This window comes from Bacillus rossius, chromosome 1 (genome assembly GCF_032445375.1).
Source record: "Bacillus rossius redtenbacheri isolate Brsri chromosome 1, Brsri_v3, whole genome shotgun sequence".
In the NCBI taxonomy this organism is placed as follows: Eukaryota; Metazoa; Arthropoda; class Insecta; order Phasmatodea; family Bacillidae; genus Bacillus; species Bacillus rossius.
The window spans coordinates 42,468,064-42,493,284 of NC_086330.1; the positions used below are offsets into that span (position 1 = coordinate 42,468,064).

General features: G+C 35.4%; 1 protein-coding gene across 2 annotated transcripts; it reads right to left on the reverse strand.

Moving 5' to 3' along the window:
• Nucleotides 1–25,202, reverse strand: LOC134535127 (m7GpppN-mRNA hydrolase). Of its 2 annotated transcripts, none has more exons than XM_063374070.1 (7): nt 24,684–25,202; nt 20,357–20,519; nt 17,648–17,866; nt 14,082–14,347; nt 10,317–10,452; nt 9,868–10,021; nt 1–779 (listed from the first exon to the last, which is right to left on the reverse strand). In XM_063374070.1, exons 1-7 carry the CDS (start codon nt 24,746–24,748, stop codon nt 574–576), a joined length of 1,209 nt encoding a protein of 402 aa, XP_063230140.1. In that variant the 5' UTR covers nt 24,749–25,202; the 3' UTR covers nt 1–573. The 2 variants fall into 2 exon arrangements, with proteins under 2 accessions (XP_063230140.1, XP_063230149.1); XM_063374079.1 differs by having other exon boundaries at nt 20,357–20,458; nt 24,684–25,054.
• Nucleotides 25,203–25,221: the final 19 nt, after the last annotated feature.

A 25,221-nucleotide genomic window follows, 5' to 3' on the forward strand; every position in this document is an offset into this window, starting at 1 on the left:
TACATATTAAAAATTTATTACAATAAGAATTTTTATTAATACAGACTTCTTTTACATGCATTACGTTGGTTTATTTCATGTACACACTGCCATCATAGCATATAAATAGTCAGTATAATCACAGTGTTGTAAAATGGCTTTCCTGATCAAGCTTCCAGGAAAACTGAGACAATCACACTGAAGCTAAATTTTTTTTTAGACAATTGTAAATCTATGGTTTCCTAAAAATGTTTAGTTTTTATATAATTTAGAAAAAATAATAAAAATTACTAAAGTAATTAACACTATTAGCTTAACACCATAAAATTCATGATACACATATGAACTTACAACTCATTTTTTTATAACCTTTCAAAAGTTCATTCTGCCACAAAATTTTATATTATTGTAAAAAATATAAATTTAAAATTAATAAAATAAAGGTTCTATTTATTTGCATGATAAAAAAAGAAGAATCTGAATTAAACTAGTGGGTACGCAACAAACAACGTCCCTTCTTTAGTTCATTATTCTTTCGCTACACGGTTCTGATGCTGACCCAAAGAGCACAGGAACTTAACCAAGACGTAGAGTTCACAGTTCCAAACATGCCAGTATTGCCTTCCTGTTGAACTTGAAATTGACCCACGACGGTGCACTAAACTGAAAGTCATCGCAGCGCGTAGGAGCGGACGACTCCTTTGCGCGGACTGGGTGGTTCCTTTCGACTGCTTGTTGATGAGGGGGTTGGTGGTGGTGACAGTGCGGCTGAGGCTGCTGAGGTGCAGGTGCCAACTGATCTGCCATGAAACAGAAATCAAGGACCTTTCATTTTACAGTACAATTGTTCTGAAAAAACACTACAAAACACTAGCTATAGAGCATTTCACTCTTAGATTGCAGTGTGGAAGTAACAGGGCACTTTCTCTCTTTTTCTAACACACGCCGTTAGTGCTGTTCTTGTTTCTGCGTGCGCTGTTGCCATATATCATACGAATTTAAAATTGTTCTGGGTGACAATCTTACAATAGTACGACCAGAATATCTACAGTCAAGAGTCTTGATAACGGAGTTAAGTTTCTGGTTTGGTCAACTAATTGTTCTGGAGATGTACGTGTTGGATGAGTCAAAGTGTTCACAGTATGAAATTATATGACACTTTATTTTTGCCTGATAGTCTAACCTGCACGTCATCACAAGATATAGTATGAATATAAATCCAATTATAGAATGCATTAATTAATAAATAATATTTGTATAGCCGAAATAAAATAATACAATTCTTTAAAATAATATGAATGTATGTTTTCCAGTATTTTATTTAATACGTATATGTAACCATAATGAATACATCTACATAGTGCAAGGAATACTATTCTAACAAGTTTAACTTGTTTGACATATGCTTTTAATTTCATTACTTAAAAGATAACCTAGTAAATTCCACAATGGACTCAAATACATCTTGATATTGTCGTTTTATTGACACACACATGACACTAAACTTTACAAATGATTTCTATAACATCATTTAATTTTACTTGCTGATACCAGAATTTGCCCTGAACTATTATTATTATTATTATTATTATTATTATTATTATTATTATTATTATTATTATTATTATTATTATTAACAATATCTTTGAAGTACAGTAATACAATACACAATTTAAGTGAAAGTACTTCTATTAAAGGTAAGATACGCAGTAATGGTCTCTGATAATACTAATACTGAACACACATAAATAAATGAAATTTAATAGCTACAAACAAATCAGTGGGGTCGATACTCTGCTTCATTAGGACCACTGGATTGTTCCGACGCTGATAGCAGTATAGCTGAAACAAATGTTAAGTCTACGACCACAGTTATGGAATGACGAAGAAAATTGGCTATTTCCTCAGGCTACTGAAAACTCTTAAGACCTAGAAAGAGCTCATCACGTTGGAGTAATAGTACAATGTTCAGCATCGTTGTCATCTTACCAAACTAATGGGCAGTCAAGATGACAGACGCGGTAAGAATCGAAGGATCCGCAGAACTCCCTAATTCTGATATCAATACATAGGATATTCCTGAATATTTAATAATGATGTTCTATCTAAGGACACAGTTGCTGCGAATCATCTTATCTTTCGTGCGAAGCTCCGAGAACTCAGAAACCCTCACATACGCGAAAGATGTCTTGCTTCTTTCAATGACCTTTTTTCATACCACTGACGTGCAATGTGCCACCCACATCAATAATCTCGAAGTCGTCAACCCTACCTAACTAACCACGTGTGCGGGCTGCCACAGAGGCAGAGACAGCCAGCTCTGCCGGCCGCAGCTGCGTCGCCCGTTGCCAGGATCTGCATCTCTGGTTGCCCAGGGCAACCACTCCGAGCGCCGGCGAAGCTGGCCAACCCTCCCCAACCAGCCGTTAGCCCCGCCCACCCCCTCTCCCACCCGGCCGGCCTAGTGCACACAGCACATAGGCCGGCTGGAATTCCTGGAAGCGGCCAGCGATTCTCGGAATCCCCTCCTTTCTGACGTCACACTCAGGCCCTCAGGAGGGGTATAAAGGAGCCAGCCATTAGCCCAGAAAGTCAGCCTAGATAACCGCACCTCCTCAGCAGCCGAGTTCACTCACAGTGCTGATCTATCTCTCTAGCCTAAGGAGTTATTGTGCTGGTGACGCCGGACGATGAGAGTGCCGCCCACCCAAGACATGACCCGAGTGTCCGACCCGCACCCATACATGTCAAATTAGTGAGAGAGAGTTGCCAGTAGACATCGTAGTGGAACGACAGTCAAGTCCAGGACCTGCCTATCTACAGGCTGTATAGTAGGGAGAGTCAACCAGTTATAGGTCCAGTTGTAAGGGGAGTGCTGTCGCCCCTGCTCGTGTGCATTCGCAACCGTCATCTTCAGCATCATCTGCACCGCCTCCAGTAAGGATCAGCCCACCAGCCATCTCCACAGCACCCAGACGCCCGTGAGTAAAGACGTTGCAGATAAAAGAAGACTCTCCCCCCCCTCCCAATCACAGCCAGGTGCCTGTGCACCAACCCATAAAACCCAGTAGGCAGAAATTTTTATGTAGTGTTAAGCGTAAGGTGCATAGACAGAACAGTGCAAAAAGCGTAACGTGACACCGTCTTACTTTTTTCCAAATTGAACCTTCCATATCTTCACTTGTTTTAACAACCAAGGAACATGGAAGCTATCAAGAATCATAGAAAACAGAAATTATGAAAGTTTGAAAAATAAAACCAATTTAATGAAATGTGTTCAGTGCTTGAATGTCATGAAAATGGAACACTTAACCACAGAAATATGTAACTGAAACTCTGAATCAGATCATGCTAAGATTACCACTTTACATGTAATGAGATGGCTTCCTATACTGTTGCTCTCCTTATCATACATGCATAACATCAGAATTTACTCAAATTACGCATAGATTATTTATGAAATATAATTATGAAAATAAAAAAAATTAATTATACCGTAAACAGGCGGACAGTTTACATTGTATTTATAGACAATGCTGTTTTGCATATTATATAGCATAGAAATATTCATCAGGCGATATATATTTTGCCTATTTAATAGCATTTTAAGGGTCTGAAAAAAATTTTAAATGTCATTTTTTCACTGGGAAGTTTTATGAAGTATTCCAAACTACATCACATCTAAAACAATTAACCTACTGTTGTATTCCATTCAGATTTTTTTGTTAATATTTTAATATGTTAGGACATCACTGACTAAATTCTAGAAAAAAACTCTTCATGTTTCAGTTGTATAATTTTTTAATCCTAAAAGGCATTCTCAGAAACTGACACATTAAAAAGTTGATCAGTGACAAAGGTGTAACATCAAAATATTTCTGCCCCCTACTACCGATAACACTTTGACTGAGAATTGTTTTATGTAAGTCATATTGTTTGTGCTTTAATATTATTATTAATTTGGGTTAGGTTCTATCTTCTATATAAAGCTGAATGTAGTATGTTTTATTATTATTTGCTTCACTGTAATTTACTTAATCACTTAAAATTAACATGTATATTAATTATGTTTAGTCAATTTTTAAGCTTATTCTGGGTAGTAAGAATGAAACATTCTAGAACATTCAAGAAGGTTTCAAAAGAAAGGAAGACATGGGCACGACACCATGTTGCCAGCAAGTTATTTTTCATGCCTCAAGTTAGTGCGTTGTTGGAAAAACCCAACACGTGAGCACACGACTGCGCAGCAATGAACAAGAACTTTCTCTGGGTGCTGCCTCGCCAGCCAATCAGAACGAGCCTTGAGGTGGTGTAATGTGTCTTCCCAGACTTTCAAAGAAAAATATTTTTCCAGTATTTCTCCTTATATGGTCATTTTTCTGGATCTGTATTGTGATTGGTCAGTCAACACAGGGTTGTCTCCCCTTTGTTGTCACCTTTGTAAGGGAAGACAACTTCATCGTTCTGTTATTTGGCGTTCGATCGTTGCTGTGTGCGGCCGCGTCGTCTGCAGCTCGCCGGAAACAATGAAGTAAAGTTACGGATAGCTAACTTCACGCCTGCTGGTCGGAGCCTGGCCAAAATGTAACCTTTTTTTATTCATTTTTGGAATTTTAACTTAAAATTTGACCACAGGTGTCAGCATTGGCCCAGGGTGACCGTCATCGCCCTCCCGGGATATTTTCCGCGGGTATATTGGTACCTTTGTTCCACAGTAAAACAAAGGGACTTAAATTTTTTTTTTGTTAATCGAGCGACGTGCTACAGTGAATATGTGATACATTGTTTGGACCTGTTATGTAAGTCATGACCTCTGTTTTTTTTTTTTTAGAAATAGAAATAAAAGACTGCCTTGAAATCTTTCATTTTTAATGCAACTACATAATGAACTTTTATCCTAAGGGAATAATTTTTATTTGATGTTGACAACTAGTGAACTTAAAAAACCAAACTTCGAAATCATTGTATATAAACATAAACTTTTCAAGTGATTAAAGTGTCTTGTTACTATTCTGGGTTGCTCAGCCGGGCCAACCTGAAATGTAACAAAGGCTTTCGCTAATAAAGTTAGATGGGGGTCAAAAGCATGAAAGATGTTCACAATTACGTAATGGAATTTGTTTTTAAAAGCAACACCATCTGAATTGCTCCAGCAGGTTTCATGTCCATAGCTGTGTAGACATGTCTTATCTGCAAAAGAGTGTACTGCAATACAGGCTTTCTCCCAAAATGATGTCGTAAGAGGAAACATGGCAGTGTGTTTGGAGAAGTGAGTTTCTGTCCTGCAAGCAAGTTTAAAGACAAAGGCTTCCTTAGTCAGCTATTTCCTTTGATATGCATTTCTGAAACCAGCCTGCCAATTAGTGCCATGTCTCGCAACCAAGAGACATGTTGTGTCCGGTGACTCGTTACAATTATAATTTTGATGAGTTATTTATTCACATATTGAATTTTATGTTTTGCCTTTATGTGGATTACATAAATATAAACTATGAAAGGTGGTCCACCAAAGATTTTTTTTTTTAATATAAGAGAACAATGCAATTAAGGAAGCTTCCAAAACAACCAGCTGTTCTAAACTAATGTTTACGCCTTCAGGACGGAACTGCTGCGGCATAGTACCCAAAGTACGCCTGGTAAAATAAAACCAAAAAAGAAAAGGCAAACAGAAATTTTTTTTAAAACAAACTTATGATGGAATTTTACAGAGTGGGTAACGGCAGATCGTTCACACTCGCACTTTTATGTTTGTTAACATTCCACCCACTTTAAATGTTATTCTAGCAAAAGCGAAAAGTGACGAATCAGTGTCATTTCTATCGTACCACCCTGAATAGGTTCCTTCATGACAATGGGTTTGAGTATTTAGGAAGGGGAAACAAGACAGCATTTATAGAATGTGATTACATAATTCAGTGGCGGCATACCTACTTGAGAGAAGTAAAAGGGTTTAGGGATTTAGGAAAGCCAGTTATCTATACAGATGAGTCATGAGTAAATGTAGGGCTCAGTGTGGAAAGGTACGGGAAGACACAACAGTGAAGAGCGCTCGACAGATAGCCAATGAAGGCCTTAGTTCAGGCCTTAAAACTCCTACAGGACGTGGCGGACTTTTGCATTAGTGCATGCAGGTAATGAGAATAGCTTTGTTCAAAACACTGCCCTTACTTTCTTGTGAAAAAGAACACAGCTGACGCTCATGACGAAATGACTGCAGATGGGTATGAAAAGTGGTTTCCAAAACAACTTTTGTCAAATAATCCAGAGGGATCTATTAACTATTGATTTAGATAATGCATCACACCCTAGCAGGATGTGTGAATCAATTCACGTGCAATGTTGGGTGTGTGGGGGATATAAGACAGTGCTCACAGAGAACATTTCTTATAATGTTAGTATAATTAAGCAGGAATTGCTACACATAGCAGAACGGGAATGGCATAAGTACAAAAAATATATAAACTTGAAGAAATAGCCAAAATTGTAGGTTGAATTGTACTTAGCTTGCCCCCATATCATTGTGAGCTCAACCCTATTGAAATGGTATTAGTCCAGGTGAAATCATTTGTAAGACTGTATAACAAAAGAAAACTGGAAAAATTAAATAGAAAATGTTATAACCATGGAAGAGCCGAGGAAGGGTTTTTGATAAGTTTAGCCTCATCCCATTCATCCCAGTCATCTCCATCGCTCCAACCCCATTCTTCTGGTCAGTCCTGTGCTATCATTGTGGAAGTGATATTAACTTTGGTTAGTGGTAGCGAAATGATAGTGATTAAAAGATATGTGATCTTATTAATTTATTTATAAAGTTCACAATACAATTATCATATGAGTTCATATTAATGAATGTGTATGAACAATTTCTTGTTATAAGTTATAGTAAAAAAAATTAGGCAATTTATTCCAAATTTATGTGCAATAATAATTTCAAAGAAACACATCTGAAATTCATTATGTGTTAGAGATTTAGCAACAGTGCATGCCATAAGCCATGTACTGCAATCTAAGAGTGAGACAGACAGTCTATAATACTGTACTTCTTATATAAGATTAGATCTCGTTGGAACAATCAACAGGTATCACAGAGCTTAAATTTGCATAACACTAGCATTTTGGTGAAGCATCACATTGAAAAGTAAAAGATTTTTATATTAGTTTTGATGAATGTGAATGTGAAATATATAGGAGGTAAAATGTTTTTAATTGCAAATATATTTTTCAATGAAGTTGAAAAAATAAAAATTTAATCAGATATTTACATCCTAACACTCCATTAGACACTAAATGGTTTAGTAAGTTTCCAAGCACATAAAACAGACATTTATCACTTGACAATTTTTTTCTCAGGATTATAATTGTTATGACACTGTCAACCACATCAGTAAAGTATTACATTAAGGGCGTATGTCCCGTTCCAGGTCATGATTTTAGATTTATATTAATCACTGATCAAATTTTAGACATTTTCAATCGTTTAACTTTCATGAAATTAAAAATATATATAGTTGCATACTTTTTGCATAATTAGCTGCCAAAGTTACATTTTTAACCTTTTTGGGTTGTACAAATAAGGAGAATTTAATTTATTGCAGAACTGAAACTTTTTAGGATTAACTGCTATACCACTGGCTACTTCAAGAAATGGTTTGCATTTCTTCCAGAAAATATTAATTAATTTTACCTGACATTTCAAAATTCTCAAAATTTTTATGATCTTGACAGCCAAGAAACATGAAATGAGTTTTTGTGATAGAAATACAAACCATTTCTTGAAGTAGCCAGTGGCATTGCAGTTAATCCTAAAAAGTTTCAGTTCTGCAATAAATTAAATTCTCGTTATTTGTACAACCCAAAAAGGTTAAAAATGTAACTTTGGCAGCTAATTATGCAAAAAGTATGCAACTATATATATTTTTAATTTCGTGAAAGTTAAACGATTGAAAATGTCTAAAAGTTGATCAGTGATTAATATAAATCTAAAATCATGACCTGTAACGGGTCATAAACCCTTAATGATTATCATTATGTGAATAATTGTTGTTATTTTAAAATTGAATAGGATATCAGTCGCTGATCTATTCCTCTCGCTGCTAGTCTCTGTCAGTCGTTTGTGGTACCAATTAAGTTTTAGGATGTAGCAACCAGACTTATCAGCGAGGAAAGCTGGAGAGCAACCTGTAACAACCCAGATTACAGCCTCCCCCATGCAATCCAGTAATAATAATTTGTTATAAATTTTTGTCATATATCAGGTTAGATGTAAAGTTTTTTTCTTTTAGAAGTTATTGTGAACGTAATTCTCCGGGTTTAGTGCTTTTATTTTCAAAATGCATAAGTTTATATTTGAAGAAATTTTTTTTTGTTGGCTTGTTTGTGTGGCAAGGCGTGCTGACGTAATTCTACCTCGTTATTTCCACGACCGAGGATTTCTTTCACACGCTAGGCGTTTGAGTCACGGTCACGGGAGGTGAGTAAGAGACAAAATCGCTGCGTCGTGGGAACAGAAGTAAGCATTTAGTAGAAGTTTCTGTTGCTATACGCCGTGATTGGCTGAGAATTACGTCAGCAAGCCCAGGACACTGCCCGCACAAAGTCATTGTCCGAGCAACGTGCCGGGTGGTCGTTGTTCGAGCGCCGGGCCGAGCAGGCCGTGGTCGGGCGATGGCTCCGGGGTTTATTCTTTTCTGGATCTACAGTTTAATTTCTCTTTGTGTTCTGTTGTGCTGAATAAATTGTGATTTTTACATTAATTAAAAAACAGGTAATACATTGAAAATTGCGGATAAATTACTTCGTGACCTGCTACCAACCTGTATGTACACTCCTCACCTACCTTATTTACTTGTGTATAGCGCGCCCTCGTGTATAGCGCACACCACAATTTTTGCAACAAATTCCAAAGAAAAAAATTTTTTTTTCCTATAAATAAATTTTACTAACATTTTGTGGTACCTGTTAAGTAATGACTTATGAAACAAATGATTATTTACATTGATGTGTGGTGATGTGTCAGGAAAATACTTAAATTAAATACTCTTCCACCTGAAAGCGAAACTTTTGTGGCATACTGTACCATCTGAAACGACACGAGCAAGCTAAACTCTGCTGTGTAGACGGAAGATAATGAAGCACTGTATCATCACAACTGGTACGAGGGTGGGAGGGAGGGAGGCAGGCAGGAACGGGACTATGACCATCAAGTAACCTTGACAGTTGACAGGACTAAACACCACCACTCCCGTCACGTAGTTTCTACATAGATATTTCATCTGATAGTTAACATTTTTAGGGACACGCAAAATGAAGCGTGCCACGCTACGTTGCTAAGCTGGCACAGAGGACTAGATGACTCACAGGTAGCTGCTGGGACGAGGAAGCGAAGGAAGTGGGCGGGGGACTGGTGACAACATACTTCTCTCTCTCTCTCTCTCTCGCTGGAGGTGACAAGTGGCGAAGTGGTATTTCTCCACCCGGCACTTTTACTATAGGGGGAAAAGTTAAATCTGAACCGTCTCTGTTATCGCTGTGCACATGGTCTGCCTTCCCCTTTACCACCCCTTAGCGCGACACTGTCTGGAGGGGAAGGCGTGGTGACCCCTCCAAATCAAGGCGATGGAGTGTCAGCCCGTCTTACACGAACGCGATACAAGGGTTATAACGCATGAACTGCATGATGTAATCACAACTGGAAAATACACTACATCGTTAACCCATGTCCAAATCTCAAACACATACCAGGCCAGGCGATGGTAATTGAAAAAGTAAACAAAACAAATATGTACAGTGTCAGACTCTGTAATGCTGTTATATTACAATATGATAAAAAAAACCTTGATGTAACTGGTATTGTATCCTAAACAAAAATCATTAGAAAAAGTCAGTTACCTGTAAACAATTGTCTTTTGAAACTTGGCTTCTGACTTCTACTGTTTGCATCCGAGCGGCGGGCAACGCGTGCTGGCGGACTAGAATGCACGTCTTGCTTCATAGCCTGCAGTTCTTGCATCTGCTTCAATGCCTGCATCTCTTGCATTTCAGCCTGCAATAAACATTTTACTTAGAAAACTACTTATTAAGCGGACAAAGGCAACAAAATGATTATTACAAGTAATGTAAAGAAAGATTATGAAGTACAGTATTAATTTAATCATGTGATAAATAATGCTCCCTGATAATAACATTACTTTCATAACATGAAGTATATCTACCTGATTGAATAAATGAATGTGTACATGTGACAAAACTTAAGTTTCCTATAGGTTAATAAAATACATGATGATACATACGTACAAACTGACATTTCTCAAGAATTTTCCAGCACTACAATACTATACCTGGATGACTTGTGCAAACTGCTGTCGCTTGTTCTTTGACTGCGATACTTCCACCTCGCCTACAGACTTTTGACGATTTCTCCTGAACACCTGAGACCCTCCTTGTTGTTTCTCCTGAATCCACCTTTTCAGCCTCCTGGAAAAAAATATATAGATTCAATTAAGCACTAGCCAATGATAAGACTCATCCTGTAGAATAAAGGAATAGTTTTCGGAGAAATCACATGAACCAATTGCCTCCTCATGACTTATATTTTATTTTAAGAAACTGTAAAATGTTTTCCGTGGTTGTGAAAAGAATTCGTGATTTTTTGCTTGATAAGACCTTCACAGAGAGCATCAATAAAATGACTTGCTTCTCTAATCACATTCTACATAGCACATCATTCACTGTTTGAAAGTAATTTGATCAATTAATTATTCTTCAAATATTTTCATCAAACATAATTTTCAAGTATCAACTTCATGACACTCACTACATGAATTCATGTGGTGTTATGGCTTAACACATGATTTTTGCTAAACACATAGTAAAAGTCCTTCGACTGTAGGTGATCATGTGACAAATAATAAGTAAATAAATTCTGTAGTTTTTTTTTTTAATTTCATCAAAATATGTATATTTTCTTTTAAAAATGAGCATCACTCATCATTAATTTAATATTATTATGTAGTAAGAAGACAAACTGTATGTGTGCACAATTTTTTCTAGCAAAAGTGCAATACTTTGAACGTAAAGCACAACATTATGAGAAATCAATTTTTTCTTTGGATTCTGATTTTTGAATAATTTATAAATCTCTAGTAAATTAGCAAAAATCAATCTTTTCTATTAACTGACACAAGTATTTTCAACTTTGACTGAAACAAAATATTTCTTCCCAGGCATCACTCTACTAATTTCATCAATATTATAAAAATTTCTCACTAAAGTCACTGTTTCTTTGTAAGAGAGTTTTTCCTGGTTTAGAATCTGGTGTTGATAAAATACCTTTCTCAGCCACCAACTTTTTCACTTTTCTTGCCATATACATGGAAACACCAAACTCTTTCTGAGTTCACTTATTGAGAGAAAGGTGATTTTTTCACTTTTCAGAAAATGTGACAAAATTTCACTTTTAACCCTCAAACTGTCATTTTCTAGTGATTCAACACACATTAGTTTGGTTTTTAGACAAGCATTAACCTTTACCTAGTTTTTATTTGGCATACTGTTTCTGACCAATTTTTTTCTTATTTATAAGTGATTCCCCGATGTATGAAAGTGACTTATTCAGAAGATCAAGTGAGGTATCTGGATCAATAAATTAATTTTTGTCACAAATGCTAATAGCAGCTGCTTCCTCACAGAATGAGACTTATGGTTGCACTCAAGTCTTTTGCAACACTTGTCACAGATTTTCATTCCTGTATTTATTTTGAAATCATCTTTCAAGCACATCCAACTTTTAACAGTTCTTAAGCTTTTCACATCAGACCTGTGATTTGACAGTGAGAAAGGATCACAACACTTAACTGTATAAGTTGACCTGTTTATATCTTTAGCCGCCATACTGGAAACGATTTTTGTTACAATTATGCATTGTAAATAAAAACATAATAAATAATTATGGCCTAGCCTACAATTTTAAACAAATTTTTGATACTCACTGAGCATGCAACACAAGTTACATCAGAGTCACATCTACAACTGAACTGAATAAAGTGAAATACTATTGTGCATAGAGGTGGGTCGAAAAGTATCAACCTGATACTTTGGCACTGATACGTGCCTGTATCAGGAATGGCAAACGAGTACACTTGAAAAGTATCAAGTACTTTAGTATCAGTTCAGAATTCGCCTGGAACAACACCACGGCCAATGTGCGCAGAACCCGATCGCAGATGACGGTCACTTGGGCGGAGCTTGTGAAAGGGGAGGGAGCAGGAACGACGAATAAGGGATAAAGAAGGGAAATAATGTAGGGGAGGAAGAGCAGGGGAAGGCGTTGAAGGAGAGGCGCAAAGCGAAATTGTTACAAGTCGTTTGGTTATTGTCCCACATCAAAGTACGCTCAGTGCGCAGTGCGTGCACAGTCTCGTTCAATAATAAAACTAATGAAATTTTAATATTAAAAAGTACATTAATACAAGATATAATATTTATATTTGTGCACCTAACAGCTATGAAAATGCAAATAAATTCTCAGTTGACACTAATAACAGATGTAATCAACATTAGGACTTTTTTTTCCGAAAACAATTAGTAACTAGTGTTTTCATACATTAAAAGATTACGATTTTATCAAAAATTAAAAATTAAAAAAAAACAGATACATACATTAGTGAGCATACTATATCAATGTTTACGTTTCAAATGTTTCTTCAGATTAGTCGATGATGATTTATAACTCAGTTTTTGTTTACACAAATTACAATTAGCAAACTCATTATTTTCCGTAAAAATATTCCACACAAATGAAGTCTTTTTCCTGCACTTATCCATTCCTTATTTCACTATAAAGATACTAACTACAAAGCATGACAGCCCGCAACAATGTACATGGTGGTAATTAATACACGGCCAGGACGAAATGCAGTGAATGTTGAACTGATTGATACTGGCTGTATCAGGCGGGCATGAGAGTAACAGAGGTAGAGAATTACCGGGCGTGATGAATAATGTATCAGAGACACCGATACCTTTACGCTGGTGATGACGGCACGGAGGATGTGTACCCTGTAACGAGAATGCTGATACCTTGTCGCTTCCTGGGACCGCTAATGCTCTGATACAAAAGTATCAGATACTTGTAACTAGGTACATTACTGTATCAGTATCAGGTTGGAACAGATACCGAAAATTGCTGTAACAACCCACCTCTAATTGTGCAGGACTGAGCAGGTATAATATTACGTACTGATATAGACTAAACAGCATGTAACTTACAAAAAAAAAAAAAAAAAAAAATTGCCAGAATCATAAAGGTTTTATATTGCATAAAACTTGACAAAGTCACAAAACCTAAATTATTAACATATCTTATTTTAAAAAAAAATTAAAGTTGGTGTTTTTGAGTTTAAATAAAAAAAGTTAACTAACTTTTTTAAATATTTTTCCTTTCCTAAGTTGCCCATGTAGCACATTAAATTAAAGCAATTTGCAAGAGCTTTTAATGGAGCCTTTCTGAGGCTTTCAAGGTAAAATGGTTAAAAAAAACAAGATGCATTTAAGTGAACCAATGTTGAAAAAAATAGCAATATTTTCTAATTTTAAATAATTTTTAAAAATATCTATTCATTCAAACAATATAAATAATACATATTTTTAATTAACTTCATACAAACAATGCAAGTACCAAAAATCATAGAAATCTGAAACATAAAAGTCAGATAATTGATTGATTTGACATATTGTATTATATTTGTTATACTCATAAATTTGGATGGATATAGTTATTTCAGATTGGGAATTGGTGTATCCAAGAATCACTGAACCAAAACACCAGAAATAAAGTAAGATAATTTTGGGTTAGGTTTCTGTAGTTTGGACATAACCTAAATAAAATTTACAATGCTAATGATTTAGTGCCAAAAAAATCACAACAATTTTGGAATTTGTACATTTTTAGAATTCAAGTTTTTTGTAGGAAAATCTAATCTATACAGAAATACATATAACAGGAAACAGCAATTAAAATTGCAGCAATGTTTAGTAATTTTGTAGAGTTTAAACTACATTAAAATTTCATGTTAACAGAAATTCAGAAAAAATAACCAACTCACTTTATGAATGGCAGAACCATAAAGAAAGCATTCGGACCAACGCCCATCTTGACACGTGAAGTAATATCTTTCTTGTTACTGGGCAAATCTGCAATTGGAAACCACTCCACATTTTTTATTTCATTTCTTGTACGAGGTTGAAATTTTGTCTCTGTATTTATTCCAGTAACAACATACAATCGAACTGTCTGCTCATTTACTACAGCTTCTATGAAGTCATTCTTGTCGATGAGACGACTAATGTCAAAACCGGTTTCTTCCAACACCTGCAAATTACATTTAAACCCATTACAATAAAAAATTCTGAAAGCAGTAACAGCATGACACGTATTCTTTACTACACAAAATATTTTAACAAAATCCACCACTCGCAACATGTTTTTAATAAAGGCATTTCATCCAGTAAAAAATAATAACTAATGAATAGTTCTGAGTTGAATGTAAATAATAGTTTCTTAACTATGTGGACAAAAGTTTTAGTGTTTTTCTGAGGGTTTTATTGTATTTTTGTAACTCATAATTTTTAATGTCTGTATTAACGTTAAAATACTCATTTCTATACCTCACTGGTATTTCCCCTTCTCAAACAACATTTTGTGGCATGCCTCTTTTCAGTGGCTGTTTTAATAATCAGCTCACAGATACTTGCCAAAGTTACTCGGAGTACACAAGAATCATAATGAGGGGGTGGGAAAAAAACACAACCGTCTCCTCATTAATGCAGCAACAAAGACCGCGACGGCACACAGCTGTTCATTGTTTATCAGGATGATAGTGCAGTGTACCTAATTATGAAGCTCTAGAAAGCACTTTGGGCAATATTCATGGTTCGTATCCTAATGAGCAATCAAAAATTAAGGCGTTTCTAAGGATCCCTTTACTTCATTGCCTTTATCACTATTACAAGATAGAAAACCACTTGTAATATCACGAAAGTACCTCAAGAAAATAAAAATGTTAAATGGTTAATGCACAAAAAATAATTCAGTTGATTAGTTCAATTCTTACAGATAAGCCCCTATTGTCCAGAATTACTTCTGGAACACATCTAACACAAGCAGTGTCTATCTGAATTTTATACCCCTACCATTTACTATGATCAGTAATTATATTTACTTTACATGTTCATACTAAGACAAAAAAAAAACCTTTTAATTTTAAAGGTGAGATAAAAAATATGAAAAACAAATTCAAAACATTTTTTGTATAGAAAATTTAATCACGAGGCTTAAAATTTGCCAACTGTACTGGGCATGCACAAGGCTTTGTTTGCTGCTGTCAGAAAAAATAGAACATTAAACTACCTGCATTTGTTCATTACTTCAAGCTATCAGTCATTATTAAGAAGTTTTTAAGGATTCTTGGTGAAATTTAAGGACTTTTAAGCACCCTTAATAAATTTAAAACAAATTAAGGATACGAAGGCGTACGTAATACTACAAAGGTGTACGAACTCTGCTAATAGCAAACAAACACAACTCTATTCTCTAGCATTCTAAGACTAAGGTGTGAACTGGTTTTATGTCAACATGCCTCTGAACGACGTGGAGTGGCGCTGTGGTAGACGATGGACTATCTTTCCAGAGGACCTGGCTTGAATCCCAGTTCAGCCAACCTCATTTTGGTTTTCCTTGGGTTTCCTCAAAACCACTCCGGCAAATGCTGGGATAGTTCATTACTATAGGCCTCGGTCCATTCCTTCCTCAATATCCCTGGTTTGTGTGGCTCTTTTAACAGTCTCTAATGACCTTGCCATCAACAAGACATCAAACTCAAGTAAATACAAAAACAAAATATGACTCGGAATTACTAAGGACAAAATGTTATGGTTTTATTTTAGGTTAATCGTTTTTAAAACAGGAGAATTCGGGGTTATTGTTTTCACTTTTCAAGAACTCTGTTTATTCATAAATATAGCATATTATTAAACAAACATGACACTTAAATTTTTCATAATAAGCAATTCATGAAATCAGTTCATTGCGACTGACACATGATGCTCTTTGACGATATAATAATTTTTAATGAACATTTATATTTACACGGAACAAAAATAAATCTGCAAATAATTGTGTGTTTGAAAAATTTACCAGTGCCATAATGTAAAAATGAGTTATAACAGTTGGAAATTAAAAAAAAAAAAAAACACTTGTAGATAAATTTGGTACAACCTTTATGCTAAATATTGTTACGAACGTGAGCAAAGCCACGTCACGTGCAGGTGCACGCAGTAACATGAGATGCGCCGTGCGCACCTGGGTCGCCGCTTTATCTCCCTCCAGCCCTCCGCTCCCCCCGCGCGGCACTGTTAGTTTGACATCCAAAACCTGCCCGCTGTGGAGTTACGCGAGCCGCCGACACGTGTTTTTGAGAGATTTCTGCCGTCGGGACGGCTCGGTATGACGCGACTGGTCCCGGCCGCTCTCGTGAGTTCTGGAAATTGCGCTGGGGCCTATATATATGCCCGAGGACGTCAGGGCAGGGAGTCAGAAAAGTTCAGAGTGAATACGGGAGTTTTCCCGCGGCGGAGTTTCCGGGCGACAGACTGGCGAAGTCCCTGGACGAAGGTTCCAGGGCAAAGAGTTCAGTTCCGGCGATAGTGTCGCGGGCGCGGCGGAGTTCCAAGTGAATTTCCGAGCAAGGCGTCGAGTGGGATCTCAGCGAAGGGGAAGTGCGACGGCGGCGGCGGAGTGCAGCGACGGAGTCCTGCGACAGAGGACCACGAGGGGTGCTGCGGCGAGAGTTGCGCCAGAGGTGCGGTCTAGCGAGGCGTGTGGATTGTGAGAAACGAGTGACTGGTGGAAGCAACATTTTTTTTAAGTACAATTGATTAATTGGCATTTTAAGATTATTAGCTAGTAACGTAAATAGTGGCAATAAATAAAACTTGTGTGTGATAAAAATCTTTAATTGGGCTATCCTTTACGAACCCGCAGTAAATCGTAACAATATATTACATTCCTTGAATATAATATATTTAAAAAAAATCAGTTTTTGTGATTTGTGTTAAGTTTTTGATTAAAAATGCTCATTATTTAGTGATTTAGTTGTATTTCGGTGTATAATCTTGTCCCTAGGAATTCTGTATTTTATAATCGTTAAATGCTGTTAACTGAGTTATTTTTAAAGGGTATGCCTTTTACCCAAGTCATGTAAATTTTTGATGTACTCAAGTGAACCATATGTGAACTGATAATTAAGTACACCAATGAGAGCTGAGGAGTGATACTTTCTGTCTCACAAGTTATTTGAATGAAACTTGGAATGGGAAAGTTTGTTTTAAAATGTTATTTTGGACACTGGCCATTGCTTACTGGATGGTTTATAGTGACTACGATATTTGCAGAGGAAAGTCAGGTTATTTTAACATCAAGATAGAAGGATCAATTTATTTTACAATTTCTGAACTTAATTATGCATACCAGGTTCATAATGGGCATTGATACGTTCTTTGAATAATTCTTGCAATGAGGAGGATTGATTTTAAAAGGTTTTTATTTAGGACACATCCCCATTACTGGCACACAATATAAATCTTATGTAGCAATCACGGAAAAGCACTATACCTCTCGAATAGCACAGCGATACGGGTCTTCGTCTTTGTTCACTTTGCCTTTCGGGAAACCCCACGAGGCACGGGACCAGTAGCTCTGCACAAGCAGAACCTGGGACATGTCTTCATTCAGGAGGATGGCCCCGAACGTTGGCACGGACTGTTTGTACCCTTTCCACTCGTCCAGTACACTCCCCACTTTCGCCGCGTGCACTCGCAAGAAAGGAATGTGCTGGAAAAAACATCAGCTGGTTCAGTGGACTAGATAACAAATGCACTTTCGTAAATATGCAAAAAAAACTCTGATACAAAATCTAAATTTTATTAATACATGCCCTTATTGCTGTTAAGTAAGGAAGGAACTAATCAAAGTGGTAAAGAAAATTACAAACTTGTTGGCATAACATTTCTAAGGAGCTGGAATACATAGTTATACAATAAATACATATGTTCATATACAGAAACATTCCTTTTCCCACAGTCGGAATCTCAGATGACTAACAAGCAATTGCTTGTATCCTGTTCATGATTGGCAGCTGACGACAATAGACAAAGATTGTCTATCACCTCAACTGTCTGCTGAAGCTGTAAGTTTATTATGAAATATGTTAACTTTAAATGTATTGTGAATTAACTATTGCCTACTTACCAAAAAGATTATACTTCTAGTAACTTTGACCAATTACACTACTGATGGCAATTCACAGCTGATGGTATTCAAAATGCTTTGTAACTGGTTAGTTAACTCATTGCTGACAGGAGAAATAAGGAAGTGGCCTATGTTCCATGCACTTAACACGGCAGAGTCCTCTGTGGCTAACATGCAACTAATGCTCAAGTGCAGGGCTGTCGAGAGAAACTACAGGCGCAGATTCAAACAATTCTGTCAGGCCCCATCCCCGTTGCTTAATGTACAATTTTTCAACACCAAATTTAAAAAAAAAATCTAAATACTAAAGTTACCATGACCATAACTGTATACATGATCTGTGCGTATCACATAACTTATAACTTATAAGGTTTGCAATGGAGCGTATACAGTTAAACTGTTGCACATCGCCGGTGGGTTTTTGCTGAGTACTCCCATTTGCACACCCTTGCATAGCAACACAGCTCCTTACCAATCTCATCTCACTTCATTCATTTCTCGTGGCCGCAGTCCTAAGTTAAATGGCAAGCTGAAAACCAGTGGCAGTTCAAGGCATAACATTGGACCCTCTGCAGTAAAATCTCATTACAACGTATCTGAGAAACCCACCGTTCTAGAACTTAAAAATTGAAGTACTTATGCATCTTGTAGGAATGTGAAAATGTATACTAGGTATGTAATAAAATTTTAAGGTTTCATTGTATTCTAAAAGTTTCTCATTTTCTGAACATTTTTTTTAAAGCATAACTGCAAAATGAAGAATCCAATACACAACACTAATATTTATTGGTATAAAAACAAACATGCACAATATAAAAATATTATTCCAAATTTTTGCTAAGTAATGATAAATTTAATTTATAACTGAATTACAAATTTAATGTTAATATAAAAAACCATGCATTATGAGTGGAAATTCTACCCAACCAGATCATATTAATCTTGAGCAAACTACCAAAGGGTCTGGTTGGTAAGAAAAAATTCTAAATCTGAGCAGCATTCAGGATAACTTCCATAAGTGGATTGAACAACTAGCAACCAAAAATCTTTAATTTGTTAAGTCCCTAAAATGTATCTGATAACACCTAAATTTAAGGGGCCTACCTAGGCATACATAAAATATGCAGAGTTTCAGAAGAAATAACATGATTTAAAAACTGCTCAATATATCCTAAAGGTGTCTATTCACGAGAATAATTAAAAATTGTGCTGAGGGTGGATGGGTAGTTCTGTTTTGGTATTTTGTTTTTAAACTGTATTTTTAGAAGAGTGAAAAGGGCTAAAATTTGTGTTTTCAGAATAATTTTTTTGACATGAAATACCCAGTAAAGATTCATGAAAGCACCCAAGGGCCTTTCACTACACCTTTATATTCATTTCTACACCATCTAATGTTACCATTACCGCTCAAATTGTCCAATACAACGAAGAAAAGACTTCACACCAGCTCAAAGCCTTGCGCTTACAGGAGCTACCATTCTAAACACCAGCTTATCATCCTGCCTCACTACACAAACACGCCCCTAATTAGACCCCTTAAAGTAGTGGCTTTAGAATGTTAAATTGACCACAAACTATACAGTATGACACAATTTTTTTGTAAAAATGTATATTTAATACTTATTGCATGCAATTTTTTTTATATATATTTTATTTAATTTGATAGAAAATAGAAAAATAGAACTGTTGTATAGTATGATAAAATTTTCTTAATGAAAACAGTTACCTAAACTGATTTTTACCATTATTATGTATACATTGTACATTAATTCTTCTATGCATGCACTATGTATTGTACCTATTTTAAGGAGTCAAAACAAGTTTTTATTATTTTTTTAATTTATGTTTTAGCAATGCATTTGTGTATATATATATATATATATTTTTTTTAAATTTTATGACTTGACATATTCTACATCCAGGTACTTCGAGTCCATGTGAGATCCACAGACCAAAAATAAATAATTAAAACAGAACAAACAATGGATAAACAGTAGGTAGGCTACATATATTTTGTCTAAAGAGATGTTTCGATTTTATAAATAGTAAAAAAATTCTGAATTGGAAACAAACCTGAAATATGTGCATTGTGAATTCCTTCATTCCACATGGTTTCAGTTCCTTAGTGCCATCAGTGCAATAGAAATCTAAATAAAACCAATGTGCCAACTCAATCTGGAAACAAATTCGCACCAGGTCTTTACGCTCCTCTTCAGGCACATTTATGATGAAACGACTGCAGCACAAAATCAACTCAATTTTAAGATGAGTCATGTGTCACGAGGCTACACTGTCTGGACGACACAAGCTAACAAAAAGACACAGGCTTCAGTCCATTCAAAGGGTACACAGTTTAGATGATTCAAGGAATAAAATCACACATAAAATAATAATACCTATATGCAGGCTTTCACGGCCATTGTCTGAAGTAGCTTGGCTTCTGGGTTGTAGCCGTGTCCTTGGCGAATAATTCACCGATGTTTCGGTCGACATTGCAGTCTCCATCATCAGGGGGAGCAGTTACCTACTCTGAACTGATGGCGACTGCAATGTCGACCGAAACGTCGGTGAATTATTCGCCAAGGACACGGCTACAACCCAGAAGCCAAGCTACCACACATAAAATATGTCTACTCTAATAAAACAATTTATCTAGTAGTGAACTATATAGCTAGTATATGGCTACAACCAACTCCTGATTAGCAGTAAGGAAATATTTTGTTTTCTGACTACTTATTATTTTTTTATTTACAGAAAAAATATTTACGAGTTATATGAAAAATTGTTTATTCAATACATGTTAATATGCAGTAAGGATTTGAATAATTCATTTCTACTTCGAGCAAATCAATGAAGATATTTACTTGTGTTCCGTGGTATATTAGAAGGTAACCTTAAATGTAACTTTTTTTTCAATACTTTGTACACAATACTTTGTACATAACTGTTTCAATTTAAATTGATGTTCTAAGTGAAAATTCATGAAAAGTGTCCTGCCTGTAGCAGGATCTACGTATTGTGTGTGTGGTTTTATTCCTTAAATCACCTAGTGGATGAAATGGGGCAAACACTCGTAGGTAATGGCTGCCCCTTTCAAAGGAACAGACCTGTTGTTCCAGCCCCTGAAGAATGTGTGAGGTGCCGAACATTGATGCAAGCAATAGTGACGGAAAACCCAACACCAAACTGCATTTCTCTAAATTTCCTACTTGCAAGAAATCCAGATGTGATGCCTTCGAGAGTCCAGCCCAAATTATGTTGATTTTACTACTCAACCAATGTGGCCCCTAAATTATTTTCTAAATAATGTGTGTACCAAAAATTTTTCTTTGCATTATTTAACTGTCTTTATCAAATGAATTGGACTTCAATTAAAGTTCCAGGTTATAAAATGTGACATTGTAAAAATTACAAATTTCAGTCAGGTTTTCCTTACAACTAAATAGTTAAGCAGCATCTTAAATTTATCATTTTTAAATTTTTTCTTCAAATACAATGGGATGTCACTAGGCAACCATCTGAATTTTTACTAATTACAGTATTTGTGATGAGGGTAATTATAGGGTTTTAGAGAGATGAAGGGCGCCTATGAAATAATGAAAATAAATTTCTAAAATCTATATTTTTTTAATGTAACAAAATTACTTAACTGTTGTTGTTTTACCTTCTTTATCCTGCAATAGGGTTTCGTCCCTCCACACCTTCAAGCTTACTCATTAGTTCTCTCACCCCTCTTACTACCAACACCCTTCCCTTAAGCCCATTCTGCTCCAGCACCGCTCCTTAACAAAATGTGTGTTCTTCCCCGTTCCTGATCTCCGCCATATCCTTTGTATCCCATTATATCTTCTCCCTTTTCACCCCCAAGCTCACAGATGTTCTAAGCATCCCACTATCTTCCCCTTCACTTCTTGCCAACAAACATATTTTTAATTCCAATCTAACCACAAATCTGTGCTATGCTCCTTCCTGGAGCACGAAGGAATTGAGCGGGTAGCATCATCCATATACCGTCTGTATCTTTCTCCTTGTTTCTCCCTGGTATTTAGTAATGTGTAAAGAGGTGCTGATCTGTTAAAATTCATCAATTTAATAACAGGGTATTTGTGAATTCCTTTCATAAACTTGATGATTTTTAAAACAGGATTTGAAGTAGTTTTCTGGTGTTTATTATTAGAATGGTGGGTTAGCTTAGGTATGCGACAGTTAAAAAACTTTAAAAACTTGTGTACCTTTGGTTAGCTTAGGTTAGCTATAATAAAAATACTGTAAAAACATACTAATGGTTGCTAAGTTATGTTAACTACATTTAAACTGATCTAAGGTATGTTTACAATGACACAAAAGCAGAGATAGCTCATGTAAATGGAGAGATATATCATGGAATGGATTACCTACAATGGTATGCATGCGGACATGGGCTCGTATTACAAATTAACTCAATGCTCAACTCTCCCGTGCAACCAATAGAAGCCAAGTATTGTATTTAACCACGCTGGTAGCCATGTTCCTTTACATTTTAAATCATTGAAAACTGTTTGAAGTATAAGAATATTTAGAGTTCTATCATTATTTTGGGGTTTATTTTTATTATATGATATGTTAATCCCAAACATGTTATGTTCTCGTTTCTATAAATTTTATGGTAAATGTTCCATATTCTGTATCCAACTTAATAACTTGATCCTGATGGCATGATCATGTATAAATTGATCCTGTGGTACATGATGTGTGCTGTTTTAATTTAATACATCGAAAGATCCTGGACTAAACAAAAACCTGTGATATTCAAATGAATTATGATTGTATTGTGATATTAAAGTTTTTATGTCCAGTACTGAATTAAAATAGCAAATATTATGTTCCTGCAGAATCAGGATTAAGGAATAACTGGGATACGTGATATGAAATACATAATTGAGGTATGTTTACACTGGACATTTATATCACGCAATATCTGACACTTTATTATTACCCATGTAAACATGCCCGACATTAAATGTTGCATGCATATGTGAGTATCACTATATATATTGCACTACTTTTTTGTATCAAGTGTAAATGCTAACCAACCTGAGACCTAGTGTCAGAGAGAAAACTTGAACTCCTGCGATAAGTGTTGAGGCCTTTTTACTCTCAAATGTAAATGGTTCTTGATGTTAAGTATCTGAGATTTATCCCACAATATATCAGATACTTATTGCATGCAATTTGTTGTCAAGTGTAAACACATAATAAAGGAAATACTTGTAACACAGCTACTTATAGCTTCAGTTCAAGGGCTTTCAACTTCTGAGATAAGTGTCAGGCAGTTTGTGAGCATTTTTTGTGAATGAAATGACAAGTAAAGGATGACCAAGGAGTGATGTAAAGGATTATCAAGCAAGGCCAATAATGTGGGATGTTTATGATACAAGAAGCATGATTGTTTGAAAAAAATAATCAGAGAAATATGACACAAATATGCACAAAAAAAAGTTAGACAAAACACAATCTGTGAAATCAGATCAAAAATCAAGAAATAAAGGTTGGGACGAGGAAATAGTAATAATTATGTTTCCAAATGGCGCAATTGTATCCCCGGAAACCTTTTTTTTCAACGACTATAAACTTTACCCAATAAAATTATAAATGTAACCAAAGTATGCTGAAAATACATGATTCAATGTAACTTAGTACTTATAAAAATAAATACCAACATGATTTTACACACAATTTTATGATCTTTATTTTAAATTTGGCTTATTTTAAAAATATAATACACCTTTGAAAGTTATTAGTTTAATTTTCTTATCATTTTGTAATTCACGTCTTAATCAAACTCATTTTCTTATATTTCATCAATACACCATTTTATCTCATAGCTTTATTTATGCATCTGACACTTGTTCCAGTGTCCAGTATAAACAGGTTAATAACAACCTACTAAAAGTAAGTCCCAGACACTTATCGCAGAGAGATTTTATATAGTGTGTGTCAGGTCTAAACACTGTCCGATACTTTTCTTAGAAACGTGTAATTTATGTCATGACAAGAGTTCAGTGCAACAAGTGTTCAGTGTACCTATATACTGATTTTTTTTCAATTAACTTAATATTTCGCAACCAAGAATTACAGTTGAACTAATGCGTCAATCTGACTACCTAAAATCGTACATTGTGATAAGCATTTACACAAACCTGGTATTAGAATTAAGTAGAGTTTGCTCTAGGTAACTTTTCCCTAATGCTATGTTATTACTGTTACTTTTCCTTGAATTGTGGAAGCGGCAGAAGAGATGGTGAAAAGTAAATTTGTGGAACGGGCCTAAAATTTTGTGAAAAGTTGGTTAAGTTAGGTTAGTAGCATTAAATGATCTTTTGCATGACAATAAATAAATATTAGCTTAAAATCAGCTTACCTGCTCAAATCATCCAAAATATCTAAAGGTATTGAGTGTTCCACGGTTATTTCAGTAGTAGTCATTATATTACTCTCTTAATAAAATAGAAAAGTCATAAAATTTTAACTTCTTGGGACATTTAAAAAATACGCAAAGAAAAATGCTCAAATCTGGGAAGATTGGAGTTTGAACATTAATAGAATCCAAACCATTTGTAAACATCAGAACATGTGTTTGTCAATAATATTTAAAAAAATCTAAATAATGGTATCATTCCAAAAGTTATTGTCATTGAATTCCATCGGAACCTATATAGTCATACTATCGATACTGGTTGCCTATTATTCATTAAGGACAAATATTTGTTATAGTCAATCAATGTAATTGAATGCATTTTAGATAAATTATATACTGTGATATGAAGAAGAAAAACTTTCAGTAATAAACGATACAATTTGTAATATTTTCAAAACTGTTAAATCCACGGTGTAGTTAAAGATTTACTAAAGAACGATTAAACGCAATTGAAAAAACTATCGATGATTTCATTGTAGTT